Source organism: Uloborus diversus, chromosome 8, assembly GCF_026930045.1.
Source record: "Uloborus diversus isolate 005 chromosome 8, Udiv.v.3.1, whole genome shotgun sequence".
Lineage (NCBI taxonomy): Eukaryota > Metazoa > Arthropoda > Arachnida > Araneae > Uloboridae > Uloborus > Uloborus diversus.
In genome coordinates this window covers 86,647,793-86,668,673 of record NC_072738.1, presented here as the reverse complement: position 1 = coordinate 86,668,673, position 20,881 = coordinate 86,647,793, and the positions used below count along the sequence as shown (strand labels likewise).

General features: G+C 34.0%; 1 protein-coding gene across 1 annotated transcript in view; it reads left to right on the top strand.

The window, feature by feature from the left end:
• The window catches only part of LOC129227452 (citron Rho-interacting kinase-like), a 232,308-nt gene that overhangs the window by 60,444 nt on the left and 150,983 nt on the right, over positions 1–20,881 (top strand). Inside the window, exons 13-14 of the mRNA XM_054862014.1 lie at positions 3,651–3,869; positions 9,051–9,173. Coding sequence (XP_054717989.1) covers positions 3,651–3,869; positions 9,051–9,173 — 342 coding nt within the window. The remainder of the gene's footprint in view (positions 1–3,650; positions 3,870–9,050; positions 9,174–20,881) is intronic.

Sequence of the window (20,881 nt, the reverse complement as noted above, 5' to 3'; positions counted from 1 at the left end):
CGTCGACGATTCCTTCCTCGTTGGTTCGATCTTCCCCTAGAATTTCCATGTCCTATGGTGCTTCCTCTCTCGTTGACTGGACTTGGGGACTGGTTCGTCGTGGGATTTTGTTGTCTCAGCTCTGGGCAATCCTTCCTGAGATGTCCAATGCAGTCACATCTGTAACATCGTTGCCGATTTTGAACTGTCATCACCTCAAGCCGCTCCTTAGTTTTCGTCTTCAAAACCATGCGGTTCTCTTCAATCACAAGATCCACTACCAGTTTTTCGAACTTGAAATCCTGGTCACTCCTTGTAAGCATTGCTTGGACTAGATGATCATATTCTTTAGGCAAGTTCTGTAAAAGCTGGAAGCAGACACAGTCCTCAGGATATTCGGGATATGTAACCTTAATTCGATCAAACAATCGTTGTAAACGGGCCGCAAAAAGGGAAATATTTTCATTTCTTTCAGGTTTTGAATTTTGCAGTTCCAAGAACAGCTGCATCCGGGCGCATTTGTTATCTGGGTAGAAGAACAATTTCAACTTTTTCCATGATTCTCGGGGATCTTCACAATTTTTGATAATCTTCCTAAGTCGTTGCTCAATATTTAAGAAAATCATAGAAACTGCTGCTCTCCTCCGAACATGGTAATCTTTAATATCCGCTTTTGTGATTCCTCCCTCTTTGTTCTCGATCGGTTCTTCTTCCTCACCAATAACAATTTTCCAGCAGTTCCTGTCCGTTAGCAGGAACTTGAGGTTTGTCGCCCATTCGACATAATTCGAATCATTCAATTCCTCAATTTTAACGGTTTGGGTGGACATAGTTCTTTACTGGGCAAAACTTTCGTATCGTTTTCAATTCATAAATTCTTTCATCTCTTTGCTTCGATGAGATCGCTCAAAAAATTAATTTCCAAATTTCTAATCGATATTCCATCCAACAACATTTCTTCTTCAAATTCACTTTCTTCAAGCTGACGGAATGTGAATAGGGAAGGGCAGTCTGGGCCCATAACCCTCTTGTTGACCTAACAAATTTTGTCTAACTCCCGCAAGGAAGGTAAACACTAAGTTTAGCAGATGCCTTCTGTTTCACATTACTGTAGCTATCAAGTGAATGAAATGTCAGAATTCAAGTTGTATGGCTAAATCATTTTATTTATAATTATCCTATAATTAACAACTGTAAAACAAACTATAACATGAGTAAAATGTATAAACAAATATGAGGAATTTCAACTCTCAAAAACATCCTTCATGTTCCAAAGGAACATCCTCCAAAAAAAAAAACACATTTGACACCCTAACTTGACTTATCCTAAAAATGTTTCAAAAATTTTAAGTCCCTAACTCTCATGGTGAAACTCTAAAAACCATCCCCTAAGTGCAGGACGTCGCCACAACAGCGAACGATCCTCTCAAAAATACGACTATCGTCAGTCGAAAATGAGAAACGCGAGCAGAAGAAGTGATCTCCTTCTCATTTCCCCCTGCTTATATAATACAGCGCACTCTATGCACGTCACGCCGGATATGCCTACGTAAGAGCTCAGTCTGGATGCTTCCAGAACATTCGATTTGCCGCGGAGCTATCGGGAGATTACATCATCTCCGCTCGTGCTCTGACGTCACATCCTTCTTCCTGACGAAACACGTCGTTTGAAGTCGTTCTGATGTTTACAGGTTGATTCTCCCGTACGCGAATTGAAACAAGCGTCCTTTAAGGGACAAGATTAACTGCCTTTTCATTATTAAAGAAATACAAGTGAGTAAAAACATTTACACTTAGTTTTCACTTAGCTTTCAAATCAAATTGTTGAGAATATTTCTCAAATAGACATTTTTGGCTATCAATGTTTCAAAGTATATTTCGCGAGCTTTCCAACCACACCAAGCTCGAAGCATTAAAATGCATTTATCATGTAGAAAAAGCGGTTTAAAAAATGAATTAAAACTTAATGTTTCACGCTTCCAACAATGAGTTTCAACAATGGAAAAGACATAAAATTAAAATTTTTGAGTTTTGCTAACTAAAAAACGCTTATAACTTTTTTTTCTAGTGGATTTAGGTTATTGGACCTTGGGCATCCTGACAATTTCTTCCTTAGGAGTATTTTTTAAAGACCTTTCTAACCATATCAAATTCGAAAAAATTGGACCGTCCGTTCGCATAGAAAGAGCCATTTATTACAAAAATGTGTTTTTTATTAATATCTCCGTTAATTAGCGTTCGATTTCAAATTTTTTTTATTGATGACACTAAAACTCGGCAATAGCTACCGAACAAAAAAAGAATGAAGGAAATCAGTTCAAAAACAGAGGAGAAATCGGTACCGAAAGAAAACGGCTTGCCTATTAATATATAAAGATAATAGCCATCAACAGTAGAAATTTGAAAGCATTCCATTGAACAGTTTTCTTTTTATTAAAAATTTTGCATTGTGCTTAAACTTTTATATATCATAAGAATATGCCAAAGGATTCATTAACGTTTGGACAACGTTTTTTAGTTGAATGGAAGAGAAAGAAATTGACAAAGAGCAATGTTAGACAGGTACTTCATATAGAAGATGAAGGAATAGAAACTCTTTCTTTGAAAATGCATAATAATGTGGGAATGATCTTTGTATTCCCTGAAAAAGAAGATAAATGTTCTACGGATTATGATAAAATTTTTGAGCATTTAAAAAATTCAGAATAGGGTAACAGATGGCTCAGGCATTAGATATCATTGTTTAAGACTGCTGTATTAGCTGAATAAATGTAAGTTGAAATTTTCCAAGTTTAATTGTTTTGGACGTCTTGTCCTTCCATTACTGTTCTTCTGTTACCCTTAACAAATGCATAATTTATATGCTTAAAACAATTATTTTTTAAAACTGGAGGTGGAATTGTAATGACTGAACACTGTATGTGCTCTAATTTTTATAGAATTTTCTCTTTTATAGTTTAGTTGAACTTTTGGGGTGAACATTATAGCGTGAAAATCTTGTCGCAAAAATATCCTTCCATTACCGTTTTTTAAATTTGATTTTAATAAAAAGTCACTAAGGAAAAATTCTCGGTTTGGCTTTTTTAGCAGCGTACTATGATGTGTATAAAAGTCTATGCATCAGTTTTGGAAAAAATACATACTTTGATATGCTCACAGACAGAAATGCGTTGATTTTTTGTAAAACTGCCCTTCCGTTACTGCTGGAATTCACCTACACTAATGTTCAAAATTAAGAGAATTTTCAGATTTGATCAATTATCTCAAGAACTATTGGACCGACTTTGATGAAATTAGGAATGTTCATACATTGATGCATTATACAGCAAATAACCATCCAATGTTTAAAATATACATGCATGATCATGAACAACACTCCATGGAGTGGGAAGGTATGAAATGTGCATTTTGATCACTAGCGCACCTTGGTGAATTTCTTTATCTTAAAACCTGTGAGGTTTTGAGATACAAATACTTTGAGCAAAATGTTCCTCTATTACTATATATTATCATGTACTGTTCATATATTAGAATCTTCCAACTTCAAATAAAAGAATTTAAACAAACATGTATTTTTCTTGTCCGCCTGTCTAGTTTAAAAAAAACTTTGACCTTCATCAGATTTAATAACATTCTGTAGGTGAAATAATCTTGTTAATTCTTAATTGTAGAATACTTTTCCAATTAAAGAAGACTATACGAAGTTAATAGCTAAACTGGAGAAAAAGAACGTTCAACTAGAGCATGATTTGGAATCTGCAATGTGTGCCAAGAAAGAAGCAGAAGCACAATGTGTAGCTTTTAAAAATGCTCTTCTTCAGCTTGAAAATAACGAGAAGCACAGTGAGAAGAAAACTCTTGATATTTCCTGTTATACTCAGGCATTTGAAGTAAGACTGCATTTAGTGTTGCATGTGTGTGTGTGACTGCATGTAAGCGTAAAGAAATTAATATGCTTGTTACACAGGGTGTTCCATTATAACCTGCAAGACCTTTATTTTCACAACCGTTAGTTCTCGATGTGTACTTCCATTTGTAAAAATGTTCAAAATCAGATGCAGAGTTAAGATGTTGAAAGTTTGCAATAAAAATAAATAAGTCAAAAAAATACAAACTAACTTTTTATACGGGCCCCGGATCCTCTAATTTATATTTCGGGAAATAATCAACATTGGAAAATAATTCTAACACAAAACTTTTGAAATTAGTGCACCCCAATATTCACTGAGATATGAAACGCAGTGTTTTGTGACTAACACCACTTTTCACTTGGCGTCAAGAACACCTTTTGGGGGAAAATATAGCGGTTAACAAGTGTTTAAAATTATATGTGTGCATAGAATGTGGTTTTTCAAATTGTTTGAGGTATTGTAGTGTGCTTTTGGGTATCACGGTATAACATTTGCTTTTATTTTTCAACAGCAATGAAAAGTATAAATACTATATTACTTCGCATTAACTGGCATGCTGTGAAATTCGAGGGTCACCAGATTTTCAATAACACTTGCCTGGTCTTCTTCAAAAGCCATCTGGTATTTTCTGCTTACTATGAATACTAATTTTCATTTAAAAGCTTTGAATTAAGATGGAAAGATGAAAAACTGTCTCAAAATTTAATTTGCCTAACAATTTTTCTGTTTGCAAAGCAAAACAGAGAGATTTTTTAAACTTCAAAACCTATTGTTTACTTCTAAAAAAGTTGTGCGGTTTATAGGGAAGTGCATTATATAGTCGGCATTATAAAGGTATTCTACTGTAGTTCAATTTTTTAAAATATTTACTAACAATGTCATTTTTGTTTTAACAAGAGAAATATTGTTTAGTAACAAATAATATAAAAATTAAAAAAAACTGAGCAAACATTTAAGCAGTAAGCTACCACCTCTAAACTATTGCTAAAGACTTTACCATGGCTATTCAATAAATAAAAATTAAACTTACTTCTCTAAAAGAAACCTATAGTAATTTATTTGAAAATAGCATGAACAAATTTCTGTAACAATTACTGTTTCTGAATTGATTACTTTATTGGCATATGATTAAATCCATTAATAATGACCTACCATAAATAACAAGCACAAATTTATGCAATACACAATTTTTTTGAAATAAGGTTACTTTCGGAATTTTTTATTTTTTTTCTTTACAGAGGTTTGCTTTCTGGTTGGAACTGAATGGGGACATTTACTTTTGTTTTGTTGCAAAATTAACCACTAATTATCCGGCATGCCGGAAAATTCAAGTTTTCTGGCAGGCTGGTCAACCTCGCTTTTTTCCGGCATGCCGGATAGGATAAAGCAGGGTAATACGGTACCTTGTTCTTCTTACTTCGACTACACATCATTCTTCTGAAGGGGCGATAAGTTCCAAGCTCATCTTCTGTAGGGTCCCATAAAATTTTGAACTGGAATGTCTCCTTGAGTTCTGGTCGCACAAATGTCAAGTTTTTTGGGTCAGTAATAGTTTTCAATGGAGATTATCTTTCTAAATATTAGTTAGAAAACATATAAAAAGTTAAATTTTGTATTTTTTTACTCATTTTAGTTTTTGCTTCAAACTTTTAAATATCTTAACTCTGCATCTGATTTTGAACATTTTTGTAATTGAAAGTATAAATCTAGAACTAACGGTTGTGAAAATAAAGGTCTTGCATGTTAAAACAGAACCCTGTATAAAAAATCCCTCTGTACAAAATAGTATTAGCATGTTTTGTTATCTGAAACGTTTTATTTCTATTTACACTTTTTGAATGATTTCCTTTCTTTCTTTCTAATTTCTTCTTTCTTAAAATATAAATAAGGTTGCCATACATCTACATTGTGAAGCTGAACACAGTGTGCACTTACGTGTTCGGAAAATTTGGTTTTGTCTTCACTTTTGGGGGAGCTTTTTAAGTTTTTTCACTGTACTTTGCTAAGGATTATCCATAACCATGTCATCACAAGAACTTTGTCAAAAATAAAGTACTGTCTCGGAGAGTATAAACCTGTTAAAATATTATGTTATCAGGTATATTTCTGGCTTATATTTGGGTAACGTACATCCTTTTCAAACCCTTCTACTGAGATAAAATTAAAATAATTCTAAAATATATTCTTTACTTATTAAAACATTAGGTGCTGGCCTTCTACGCTTGTGGACCCAGGTTCTGACCTGGGGTGGCCAGTCGGTGTATTTTCGAGGTGCAGAAAATTATCAACGCCCATGTCGTATGATTATGCAGCATGTAAAAGATTCCTTGTGTATTCCTTTGACTTAGAATTCCCTCAGCAAAGTTAAATTCCTAGTGCAATTTCGCATCAGAGTCCAGGTACCTCCATCTGGTAGAAACTGGGCGTTCAATTAATCCGTGCCATTGACATCAGCGCCTTAATGGTGGCACATGAAAGACTGGATACAGTATCAGGGAATCGCACTAGGTCTGCTAAAAGGCTAACTAGCCTAAAAATGCAGCCCCCCATTAGAAGAAGGAAGAAACTTTTTAGAAGACTTTTTCGAGTTTTCCTTCAGTTTTAAAGTAGGTTGAATAATAAAGAACAAATCTCGTTTTTAACATCACATTTATTGCACTCCCAATGCGAATTTTTTTTGTTTTCACTTTTTAAAGTTTTAGTCATTGTCTGTTGCAACATTGAATAGATTTCTCAATTGTTCAATGGTACGTAATACAATGTCATCTATTGACAGAAAGGAAGAATAAAACCTGTACAAAGCCTAAAGCCACAGTTGCTCTTACAGCTGGCAATGTAATAAGAGTTGAAAGCTGCAGTTGGCTGTATAAGCCATTGGGTCAATGTATTTTTCAAAACTCTGGTACTTTCTATGATTACATGGGAATTTTTGTAATTTTTTTCTTCAATGAGCTTAGAGTTGAAATGCGTTTTTGAGATAGTTGAAGAAACTTGTTTGGGATTCCATACTAACGATAGGGAAATGTTGAAATTTTTTATTTTCAGTGAATTGTTCGTCCACCTAACTGCAGGAAAAACAATGCTTTTAACAATGGAAGTTTCTCTTTCCTTAAAAATCTTCACTTTTCATGCTGTAAATATCACAAAAAAAAAAAAAAGAGTTAATACATTTTGAAGAATTATGACTAAAAGTAACAGAAAATAATCATCAAAAACTACTTCATCAAAAACTACCAGCTACAGAAACAATCTGTGATTCAACAATTCTCTTCAAACAATCTATGATTCCAAAACAACTGGAATTTTTGACCAATTTAGTTCCCATAAAAATGTTGAGCTGATATAAATGGAAGTCTTTGGTCTTTTTTATGCAAATTCTGTTAAAAATGTCCTGTTTTCCAATTTGTATGATTTTCATCTTTTTTCCTTTTTCAGTAATCTTATGCCTAATTATGCCATGAAATAAAGTAGCTTTTTATGCAAATTCTGTTAAAAATGTCCTGTTTTCTAATTTGTATGATTTTCATCTTTTTTCCTTTTTTAGTAATCTTATGCCTAAATTATGCCATGAAATAAAGTAGCTTATAGCACTTCCAAATTTTAAAACGTAACACAAACTAATCAATGCAATGACCAGTCAAATTGTAATTGAAAATCGCGAAGCATGATGTAGTTCTGGCTGAATTTTTTTTTTAGGGTAGTTAGAATAATTTCAATTCTAAATTGCACATTTGAAACACTGGTTCTTGTTAAATTATAAGTGGAATACTGCTAAATATTTATTTTAGTTTCTTGTTGTGGAATTGATTTCATTTTTTGATAAATAGTGTTCTGTTTCTTTTCATTTTCCACAAATTTTTAAATTCATTACATTTGCAGAAATTTCAGTTCAACTGCACTTCCGGACCTAAAATATTTTCTGAGACATGACCTTTCAAAATTGGCCCATTATTCCACAACAGGAAATTTTAAGCTTGTATTTTTTTTTTTTTTGAGTTGTATATCAGTATAATCTTTTATCTTACAAGAAAAGTCGATGAAAAGAAGTTTACCTAAATGCAACTGCTTTTGTTTCCCTTCAACTAAAAGAAGTGATGGAAAGTAAGCAATTTGGCACATCTCCCAGCGGCGCAGCCACAGGAAGGATTTTAGGATTAAAACCCCTCCCAGAAAATGAACACATTGATTTTGTCCGAAAAAAAGTACTTTCAACTTTTCCTAGTGGGATAGGTTTCGACAACATATTTTACTGCTATTAATGATTGGGAAGCAGTCGCAAATTACTTTCCAGTTCTGAAATGAAGTAATATTTCAGAGAGCTAAATTGATATCCATAGAGCGCTACAGGGTATCATGGTCAATCAGCACTTTCAGCACTGCAAAAATCCTGTTTGGAGAAACCTAGTAAGAAGAAGCCTATACCACATCGGATTTTCTGAGAGTGTTTCCCACTTATCATCAAAAGACTCAAACTGTTATTAACTAGCATTTGACATTCATAAAGACATTGGTGTATTTGAGGAGGTTTTAAATGATCTTGAGGGAAAAAAAGGACACATACACACACAAAAATGATTTAAGTAAAACTAGCGATAAATGTACTGTACATATTCACACTTTCTTCATTTTAAAGTTATAATGATATCAATACGAATTATAAATTGTTTTTAAGCAAATACATCAAATGAATAATTACTACTCCATGCAAACTCTTTGTTTTAGTGTATTGAATATTTTCGCATTATAAATGAATGGGAAAAGAGCAACAATTTTCAATTTGAAAACCCTTCCCAGAACATTTTTCTGGCTGCTTCACTGACACATCCTCCACTTGTTTTGTGGAACTATACATTTTCGATAATCCAACCTAAACTGAGGGAGTAATGAGTGGGTCTACTTCTACTTTGAACGTGTCCACATTCTCCTAAGATGTGCATTTTTCACGGCCAGCTCACGTAATGTTGTCTAATGTCACAAAATTAATCCTGCTATACAGCAAGTTTGACTCATCAAGGCTTCTCTTTTTTTTCTGTTTTCAGTAAATTTAATTGTGGTAATTGCATACATTGATTGACATATTTGATTTGCATATATTTGAATGTATTTTTTTAACTTCAAACTTGATAATTAAACAATTTGTTTTGTTCAAAAATCTTATAGGCCACTGAAGTAATAAAAGCACTTGAGAAGGAAGTGGAAAGTAAGAAAAATACAATCACTGAATTACAGACCAAATTAAGCAATAAAGAAGAATCTTTTATGAATATTAAGAAACAACTTCAGGTATATTTAAATATCTGAGTATTATTTCCAATTATAAAGACTCATTTTTCTGTATTTTTAATATTTGACTATCCGGATAGAAAATAGGCCTTCATTTATTGCTTCAAAATTGGCAACAATCTGTTTTTTTAAAACCAAACAAGAAATCTTTTGTTGTACAAAACCATTTGACGAATTTGCTAACTGCTTCAAGTGGATATATTATTTTTTTCAAAATAAATAAATAAATAAACAGTCTTATAACATAGCATTTTTCCTTAAACCCGAAGGAGAGCAGTAATTGATAAACTGATTCAAATGATGCCAGTCAGAAGTGAAATGAAGGATTTGAAGATTTTAGTAAGATCATAGGAGTTTTAGCTATAATTTGCTCATTATGACCGTACTATTTTCTAGATTACCTGTTTATAAATATCCAGTTTTAGTTTTCCCCTGTATACATAACTAATTTGGCGGCAAAATTAGAAAAAAGTTGTCTTTTCAAGATTTTGAAAATCCTGGACACAGCCATTCCATAAGACCCATTTAAATGTAAAAATTACACCAAATAAACTAATTTGGCCACCAAAATCCAACAAAAGCTTCATTATAATTTTTAATATCGGCCAATTAAATAAAACAAGTCAGTAAATATCATTTGAAGTCCTAGGAACATTTCTTTTACTGAGAGTCTTTGCAATCATCCCAAATGTTGCTATTTTTTTTTTTTAATGCTGAAGATCAAGGGATATTCAACTCACAATGGAAGAGGGGCAAACCCGTTATTTGGGCAATCAGGAGGGTCAGTTGTCCCCACCCCTCCCAAATTCTGAAATGGCTTGCCTGTCAGAGGCACTTTTCTAAATTTTAAATTTTTCAGGGTGTATGGGGTAAAAAACAGTGGTGGATTTACCATGTTGCAATTGTATAGGAACTTCCTCTTCCCCACAACCATAGAGACCCTGAAGGAGATTCAAAAATGCACATGATAAATGTTTTATATAGTTCTGTAATTGGGAATTGTGTTTCAAAAATGCATTTTGACAGGTCCTCCAAACCTGTAAATCCACCACTGGTAGAAGTTGCAAAATTAACTCAACTAAATACCTATAACTCTACTTTTTCACTAAGCTCCAAAAGAAGAAATATTGTTACAAGAGCAAAACTCATCACCACCATAAGTATCATGTGCAATTTCCGATCTTCCCAATGCTGAGCAGACAATAGTATTATTGCTAAGTGTCAGTTTACTATGTTTACCCTGCTTTCACTTCTCATGAAATTAACTGTAGTTTTGCACACTTTCTTTTGTCCTTTTGATGTTTTTTCTATTAACATTTTATACTAGTAAAAACATTTCCAATTTTCGTACTTAAAAGCCATGGCGTGGCTAGGGAGGGGCCGAGGGTGCGGTCCGCCCCGGGCCGCACTTTTCGAGGAGTGGCAAATTAACCCTTTTGATGTGGAAAAAATAAGTGTTTTTCAGATAAGGAAATTGGGTTGCTTCCTTCAGTCAAAAATAACACTTTTAGTCATTTAAATTGATGGAATAAAAAAAAAAAAAAAAAAAAATGGACCCAGAAAATACTTTTTTTCCCAACAGTTATTTTTTAATTATTTAAAATGCCCGATTTTTCAAACAAGGCGTGGTCTTGATGACGTCACAAATGATGCACTTTGGTGCATCTTTCTTCCACGTTATGATAATCAAGACGCGAATTAAATATTGCCCTCTACGCCCTCTATCAGCCATATCGTTGCCAATACACATGAGTAAAGATGCAAATTAGATATTTTGCTCTGTGAATGGCAACTCTGAATGGCATTTCATCATTTGTGATGTCATCGGCAGAAACAAACAATGAAAGCGCACCGATTTAAGTAATTTTTTTTTAAATATTAAACATTATGGGTCAGATCCCATGTTTTTAAACATGCTCTTTCAGAAAAAAATACTTTTAAAATTTTGGAAACGACCCCATTATAGTTTTAATCTGTTGCTGCAGGGAAAAAGAAAATCTTCAAATTGTAAAACTTTTGTGTCATTACCAGCTTAAAATTACTTTTGTACAAAACTTTTCGTTTCCTTTCCAAAACTTTCAAAAATCTTTCTTGATAGCATATCAGTAACAATTCCTTGTTTTTTTTTTTTTTTTTTTTTTTTTTTCTGAGGGGGGCGGCAGTGGACAGTCTAAAGGCCAATGTTTTTTTAGACTGTAGAAGTTAACTCCAAAAGGAAGAAAACAATGAAAGTTTCCAATTTTTGTTATAAGAAAGAGTTCACACTGGATTTTAAGAGTTTTTTGGAAACCTCCTTGTAAAACAAAAGCTTTTAGGAAAATGGTGACAAGAGTAAGAAAGGGAGGGAGAAATGAAAAATGGTACATGAAACAATTCATTGGTTGATCACAGGGGTGGTTTCATATGTTGCAGAGTTTATTTTGATTTCTCATTCATTACAAGAGTTCTCAATTTCAAAAGAATTAAAAGAGATTTCTGTTTTCTCGCCTTTGGAGAGTAGGAAATCTCTCCGGCAACTTTGGATCATATGGTTAGACTATTCCTTATGAAAGGTAAGCGAATATCATTTTTCACGATTTGGTTTGGTCCCTCAACTAGGCCAAACATAGTTTAAAATAGTATTTTAGCGTATTCAGTTACAAATATATCTGGTTCGGAACCTTTCCCATCTCCACGGTGTAGTCTAACATCGTGAAGCTTAAAAATGTTTTTAGGAGGGGGAGCGCTCGAATCTTTCATCTCTTTTCCTGATATCACTGAAGATAACTTAGAAATATGGTTTTAGACCTCAATGTTTAAAAATTTCTGGGTAGAACTCTAAACCCTACTTTGAAGGGTTTCGACAACAGGATCAAAGAGCTTTATTAGTGCAGCTACTAGTTGTACCTCAGCAGTTTGCAAAGAGCTTTTTTAATTTCTCTTGGCGAGAGCATCTTTCCATTTCATTAATTGCTGTAGTCAGTACATGATGTCTTTTCGGAGTATTTAAAAAATCGTATAATGACGCTATAGTTCTCATGCAATTTCTTATTGCTGTAGCATCACATGCCGTTGATACAGCTAGATTAAGGCTATGCGCTGAGCAGTGAACTTATAGAGCTGATGGAGCAATTTCGCTTATGTGAGCTTGTCCGCTTTTTAATTTTCCTCCCATTGCTTGGGGCCCATCATAGCCTTGACCTCTTAATTTTTTTATGTCAATCTTTATCATGTGTACTTTATTTACAATCACCATAGCGATCTACCATCCACACTTTCAAAATTTCCTGTCTGTCATCGGTTTATCTCGTCCCCTCCATCCCTCCCAATCCCCTTTTTCCCTTTGTTCAAGCATTCCTCACTGCTATATTGGCAATTGGCATGATGACAATTGTTGGCATGACATCTCCTCTAATTCGCCAAGTAGGCAGCTGTTGGCAAAAGCCATTATTTTGGTTCTTGGAGAGATTCGTAAAAAACTTGAATGTATTTTAAATTGTTTAAAACTTACTTTCAAATTCAAACCTATCCGAGAAAAACAGATTCCCGGTCTTAAAAGACTTAATTATTCGACGAGCGTATAAAATCCCCAAGTGCCTAAACACCCAACAAGTCAATCACGTGTTTCGCCCATCGGCGGACGTGACGTCAGGCCTCAAGAGTTGAGGATCTTTCTGCTGAAAGCAGTGAAGAAGATAATTTAAAATAGCAACAGTTAAAATAGTAACTGTGTTGAGTTGCTTTGAGATGCAACAGATGCAAATTATGATGACGTCATGTCATTGCATCAGGATAACAGAGATGGTTTAAATAGAAAGTCAGTCAATCAATTGATCTCTTATGATTTGCTTCCGTTTTGCAGACGGTGTGTTTTGATTTGAGCATGTGTGCTCAAATAGATTGATTTATCCACGCAGAGGACGTGGAGGTTTTCAGATATGTAGTAACAAGATTCGGTAGCCTGCTAACAGTGCAGGATGTTCTAAAACAGTACCCTACAAGTAACGAAGGAGTTTTTTTTAAGGAATATAAATTTGAAGAATTAATATTTTTTTTAGTATTAGGCCTAACAGGGCCGGAAGGTTCGTCTGGCATATATTAGATTTCGGAGCCAGTCGGACTGGATTGAATCCACTATATGGTGAGGCTGCCTCTGCTAGTGGAAGGTTCCTGTTTTGCTTGAAGCTGGGCAAATAATTTCCTGTGCTGCTGTTTCTGTGGCATGGGTGTGCCTAGGATTGATTGACCATGGAATTTGGTCTGCTGCCCAGGAGTGGACATTTTCAACTCGTCTGAGCATCCGACAGATGGAGGTTGCCTTCGTTGTTATATGTGCCAAGTTTAAAGTATGGACTTCCAGTGGTATGATTATTTAAATAGTTTTCTGGACTGCTACCATCCTTGTGGCATGGCGTAGGGTACATTTTTAAAAATATTAGGAACGTTTTAGAACTGTTCATGGTTTATCAGTAATTGAATCTTGTGATATTTGTTTGTTGGGGGGGGGGGGGGGGGTATTAATATATTTGAATTGTCAATAGGGGATGTGCTTTTTTATAAATGTTTGATTGTTTTTGCCTATTTACATTTTACACATGTTTTGAATAAATTGTTATTTAAATTGAAATTCAGTTTCCATTGCTTCATTTCTCCCGAACTTACCATTCCACATCTGTTGGTCTACCTTAAATGGCCAACAGCAGCTAGTAAATGTGACGTTTCAATGTACAAGGGAATCAAGTTTGCTCAGCATGATTTTGTACTTGTTTATTCCATGGCATGTTCAAATACAAGAAAGCTTTCCTTGTTCTCTACTTGGATGATGTTCTTCTTTGGTGAAGATGAAAGTATACTAAATGAAATAATTGAAAACATGAACTTGAACTTTGAAGTTACAATTTGTAAAACCAGTTATTTTGTTGGAATTGAAATTGACCAAAACAAAGATGGTTCAAAAGATGGTTCAATTTTTATCCATTCTCCTGCCTACATAAAGAAAATCTTAAACGGGTTCAACCTTGAGGACTCCAACCCAGTAAAAGTTCCGGCTGATCCTAACATTATTCTGTCATCTGAACCTGATATGCTATTAGAGAAGCGTGTGTACCATATCGTGAAGCCGTTGGATCATTAATGTTTCTTCCCGCCGCTACATATTCTGATATTACGTGTGCAACAAACCTTTTTGGTAGGTTTCAAAACAAACACAATCAAGTACATTGGAATGCTGTAAAAAGAATAAAGGGAACTCAGCAGTATGGCATCCTATACAAGTCGGAATCGGAAAGTCCCAACCTTGTTGCTTACTCTAATGCAGATTTTGCTGGTGACTTAGATACCAGAAAATCAACCACAGGATATGTTTTCATGTTGTCAACTGGTGCAATTACATGGTGCACTAGTAGGCAAACATCTGTGTCCACCTCAACAGCAGAAGAAGAATACATTGCAGCATCTACAGCTGTCAAAGAAGTGATATGGCTTCGCCAGCTACTAAGTGACATAGATGAGCAGGCATTCTGTGGAAGAAATGTTAGCTTACACATTGACAACCAGAGTGGGATCAAGTTGATCAAAAATCCAGTGTCGATGCACCAAACATATCGATGTGAGGTACCACTTTATTCGTGAGAAGTACAAGAGTAAAACCGTAGACATTGAATATGTCAATAGTAATGAACAATTGACGGACATTTTTACAAAAGCACTGCCAAAGGATGAGTTGGAAAAACTTAGAACTTTGATAAACTGTGTTGCTAAGTTTTAAAGTGCTATATTTTTGTTTGACATTGTTTTGTTTACAATTGTTGACAATTGTTTTGTTTATTATTACTTTAATTAGTTTTCAGTTTTGCTTATTATTATTATTATTTTTTTTTGACAAGTAGGAATTGAAAGGAAAGTTAAGTATTGTTTAATTCTTTCTTGTTTTTAGTTAAGCCTTGTTTATTTATTTAATGCGCTTTAATTTCTTTCATCTGTTTCGGTGATGACGATGGTAACTACGTAGTGTTCGCAAGATTTTAGTGGTACTGTGTGTACGAGTTAATACAAATACAAAAGTGACGACCAGCAACAGGCTCTGGGCCCAGTTAGATTGGTCCTAGTCAATTTACAATCTCCAGTGAAGATCAATGGCCCTCTTAAATTTATCGACTCCCGTGCTCATTACCACCTCTTCCGGTAAGCTGTTCCAAGGTTCCACTACCCTGCTATAATAATAATTTTTCCTAATATCCGTGTTAGCCTGAGATTTAAATAGCTTAAAACAATGACCCCTTGTCCTGTTTTCAGTGCTAAACTTCAGCCCCGTAACATCTTTCATTTTAATAAATTTAAGCAACTGAATCAGTCCCCTCGGTCTCTTCTTTGCTCAAGACTGTACATTTTTAGCCTTCTAAGCCTGGAATCATAGTCTAAATGAGAAAGTCCGTTTATTAGCCTTGTAGCCCGCCTTTGAACCTTTTCCAATACATTACAGGGTGGCGACAGATCAGGGAAATCAGGGAGATCAGGGAAAACTCAGGGAACTTTATTAATCAGGGAAATATCAGGGAATTTTGAAAAAATAACAAAAAATCAGGGAAAATTGATTTTATGAAGAAAAAAAATTTTTTTTGCTTTAAAAAATTAAGTACTTTAATTCCCTACGCATTTTCTGCCAATTATCTCTTCAAAAAAAAAGTAAAATTACTGAGGTGCGATTATACGCTGCCGCATATTTGTGCATCTTTTTCCCTCAACGTCAAAGTATTGAATCTTACTTATTAACCACAGGATAAACTTTCGAAGATTGCTTCTGTGTCTGTTAGGTTGTTTATTTTACCTAGCTTGAATTTTTCTTTTACGCTTTCAATGCTACGTAAAATAAACAAACATACAGGCAAAGAGGAAGCCTTCATTAATGCCTTAGCTCCTTTGCTTTTATTCCATTGTCTCGAAGTAATTAGCGCACTGTAATCACGATTTCAAGAAGAAATCTTTGGTTTTTGAATTAATACTATAAAAGCTTAAAAGTTATTACTTCTTCGCGTTTTTAATTTAATTGCTAAAATTGAACTTTCAATTTAAAAAAACTTTGTTTTTTGCCGTCACACTATTTGTTGTCACAGCAGATTATAAAGGTTTTCTTTTCTTCAATTTTATAATCAAGTTCTATTCTTCTTTTATATATTTTGAAATTAACTAATTGCTTTTTTTTTCTTGCATTTCAAAGTTGTTTGTTGCAAAAGCAATCTAAGATTTTTTTTCGTTACATACTGAAATCATTTGAAACAGAGTTAACTTATATACCTAAGTAAATATCTTTATTTTTTTTATTGTTAAAATGCTGTATTCATTCATTAAAACCTATGTTCTTGATTAGAGAAAAGCTCCCTATGAATGGATGTCAAATGGTTTCATCTGTTTTGCATAAATGTGTCAATTAGTTATATAAGAATAACTACATTACTTCTATTCTTTCACTATTACTTCTTATACTTGCAACAATTATTATACTGTTTGAAAACTTAGTTCAAAATAATTTCAATTACTTTTTAGTTCTATCATAAATACACATACCTTTTTAAGAGTATTTTTAATAGTTTCTTAAAATTCTAATGCTAAGTGGTTCCTGGAAGTAAAGTATTTTTTTTTTAAATTTTTTATAATCATTCCATTGTAGAAAAATTTAATATACTGTTTTGTAGGGGGTTTTTCCCCAAAAAAAATTGACTTGATAGGGTTTTTTTTAAAAACCATTTTATTAAAAAAGTAGCATCTTTTAAAAATATATCTTTAGTTCAACAAGTTACACAACTTAAAACGTTTAAAATACTGCAATTTATTCAAACATACAATGGATTTCAAGTAGAGCAAAGAAAGAAAACTATGATGTCATTGGTAACGTGAATCAGGGAAATTTGGAGAACTTAATCAGGGAAATCAGGGAAAAGTCAGGGAACTTTTTTTCACAGTTCCTGTCGCCACCCTGCATTAATATCTTTCTTAAGATAAGGAGACCAAAACTGAACAGCATACTCCAAATGAGGTCTTACCAAACTTCTATATAAGGGCAGAAGAACTTCTTTAGATTTGTTTGAAATAGATCTATTGATAAACCGAAGCATCTTATTGGCTTTGTTGCTAGCTATGCTACACTGTTGGCTGAACTTTAAATCCTGACTTATTAAGACGCCTAGATCAGTAGCTTTTTCCGCCTGACTAATTACTGAACCTTGCAAATAATAACTTGTACACTTATTTCCATGCCCTAAATGTAGCACTTGACATTTCCCAACATTAACAGCCATACCCCATTTATCAGCCCACTCCGTAATATGATCTAGATCCTCTTGCAGCTGATTTGCTTGTTCTTCATTTTCTACACTCCCCATAACTTTGACATCATCAGCAAAACAATTCATGTTCCCAGAAATATTTTTATAAATATCGTTCATAAATACAATGAATAAAACAGGCCCTAACACTGATCCTTGAGGAACCCCGCTTAAAACCTCACTCCAATTAGAATCATTTCCCCTTACAACTACCCTTTGTTTCCTTCCAGTCAGCCAGTTTTTTACCCAAATGAAAGTTTTCCCTCCTATTCCTGTATCAGCTAATTTGCTAAGTAGAGCAACATGCGGTACCTTATCGAAAGCTTTTTGAAAATCAATGTAAACAACATCTACAGGCTTCTTATTGTCCAAAGCCATGGTAACTTTGTCATAGAAATGTAATAAATTAGCTGCTTAAGATTTACCTTTCCTGAAACCGTACTGAAAACTATTCAATAGATTATTAGTCTCTAAAAAATTTACTATCTTAAGTTTTATCAATGTTTCAAAAATTTTGCAAACCACTGAAGTTAGACTGACAGGTCTATAATTTCTCGCACTCCCTTTAGACCCTTTCTTGAAGAGCGGTGTAATGTTAGCCAGCTTCCAGTCCTCTGGCACTGTCCCCGAGTTATAAGACGCATTGAAAATATTTGCAATTACATCTGCTAATTCCTCTGCACATTCAACTAAAATTTTTGGATAAATATTATCTGTTCCTGGAGCCTTGGTCTCTTTAATTTTTTTCAAATGAAGTAAAACATCATCCCTGGAAAATACAAAGTCCTCAAGCTGTACTTTAGCTTGTGTCTTATTGATGTCAACTGTTGAGATACAGTTATCTTTAAAAACACTGGAAAAAAAGTTATTAAGAACATTAGCAATATCACTATCGTCCTGAATTAAAATTCCGTGCTCATCAACCAGTGGCCCTATATGACTATTTCGAACTCTCCCCGAATTAGCGTATGCAAAAAACCTCTTGGGATTCCTGTTCATGTTATCTGCCAGTCTTTGCTCCAACTCTCTTTTCTGAATCCGTACCAAATACTTAAATTTATGCCTTGCCTTACAATATTGGAGCCTATCTACACTGTGACCAGTTTCTTTAAACCTGTGAAAAGCGGCTTGCTTGTAATTTAGAGCGTCTTTAGTTTCCCTGGAGAACCACATCGGCCAAATTTTAGTGTTGACACCCTTTCTCCTAAAGGAAGCATGATCCGCAACCGTTTTTGCTAGATTTTCCTTAAACTCTGCCCACTGAAGATTCACATCGCTATTGTCCAATCCGGAAGAAAAAACTGCTTTCAAACTTTGCCCGAGTGCCACAAAATCAGTATTTCTGAAATTGGGCACAAACCTGAAATTCTCTACTATGTGCATATCAAATTTAATCCCAACCCTAATACTGTTGTGGTCACTATCTCCAATGTGTTCCCCTACAAATAACCCTAGAACAGAACCTTCCACGTCGCAGAAAACTAGATCCAAAATCCTGTCTTGTCGAGTACCCTGAGTCACAATTTGATCTAAGAAGCAATCACCAATTACTTTCAAAAATTCCTCTTCTCTGCTATTACTATGGCAAAAATTATTCCAATCAATTCCTGGAAAATTAAAATCTCCCATTATGATGACTGACCCTTAGCTTGAAATGTCACTAATAATACTAAACATCTGTTGATTTTGACCCTCGCTTAGGTTGGGTGGCCTATAAATGTTCCCTAAACGTAGTTTTTTGCCCTTATTTGCTCATCAACTCCAGCCAAATCATATCAATCTCATTAGGTTTATCATTAATTACCAATTCATTGCAAGTAAAAGTGTCTCTGACGTAAAATAAAACCCCACCACCTCTTTTACCTGCTCCATCTTGCCTAAACAAATTATACCCAGCAATAGATAATAAATCATCATCATTTTCGGTAGCCCATGTCTCGGTAACTCCAATAATATCCAACCTCTCGTCTATTATGCTTTTCAATTCTTCCATCTTGTTCCTAATACTACGAGCATTTGTATAAAAAACCTTAAGTAAGCCCATCTTACTTTCATTTAATGCTGCGCGATTATTTGAATCCCAACTGTTAAAATCATTTCTCTTATTAGCCACCCTATTTCCGTTTCTACTTAAATCCCAATAGTTAGTACCCTTTCGAATTCTGCTCCTTAAACCATGCCCCCCATTCCAACTTAGTTTTTTGATTCTGAATCCTCTAAAACCAAACCACTAACCATTTTGACCCCTGTAGAGCTCAGATGCAGGCCATCCCTAGCAATCCAATCGCGTTTAGATTTACTCCACACATCAACAGGGTGGCGACAGATCAGGGAGATCAGGGAAAAGTCAGGGAACTTTATTAATCAGGGAAAAGTCAGGGAAATATCAGGGAATTTTGAAAAAATAACAAAAAATCAGGGAAAATTGATTTTATGAAGAAAAAAAATTTTTTTTGCTTTAAAAAATTAAGTACTTTAATTCCCTACGCATTTTCTGCCAATTATCTCTTCAAAAAAAAAGTAAAATTACTGAGGTGCGATTATACGCTGCCGCATATTTGTGCATCTTTTTCCCTCAGCGTCAAAGTATTGAATCTTACTTATTAACCACAGGATAAACTTTTGAAGATTGCTTCTGTGTCTGTTAGGTTGTTTATTTTACCTAGCTTGAATTTTTCTTTTACGCTTTCAATGCTACGTAAAATAAACAACTATACAGGCAAAGAGGAAGCCTTCATTAATGCCTTAGCTCCTTTGCTTTTATTCCATTGTCTCGAAGTAATTAGCGCACTGTAATCACGATTTCAAGAAGAAATCTTTGGTTTTTGAATTAATACTATAAAAGCTTAAAAGTTATTACTTCTTCGCGTTTTTAATTTAATTGCTAAAATTGAACTTTCAATTTAAAAAAACTTTGTTTTTTGCCGTCACACTATTTGTTGTCACAGCAGATTATAAAGGTTTTCTTTTCTTCAATTTTATAATCAAGTTGTATTCTTCTTTTATATATTTTGAAATTAACTAATTGCTTTTTTTTTCTTGCATTTCAAAGTTGTTTGTTGCAAAAGCAATCTAAGATTTTTTTCCGTTACATACTGAAATCATTTGAAACAGAGTTAACTTATATACCTAAGTAAATATCTTTATTTTTTTTATTGTTAAAATGCTGTATTCATTCATTAAAACCTATGTTCTTGATTAGAGAAAAGCTCCCTATGAATGGATGTCAAATGGTTTCATCTGTTTTGCATAAATGTGTCAATTAGTTATATAAGAATAACTACATTACTTCTATTCTTTCACTATTACTTCTTATACTTGCAACAATTATTATACTGTTTGAAAACTTAGTTCAAAATAATTTCAATTACTTTTTAGTTCTATCATAAATACACATACCTTTTTAAG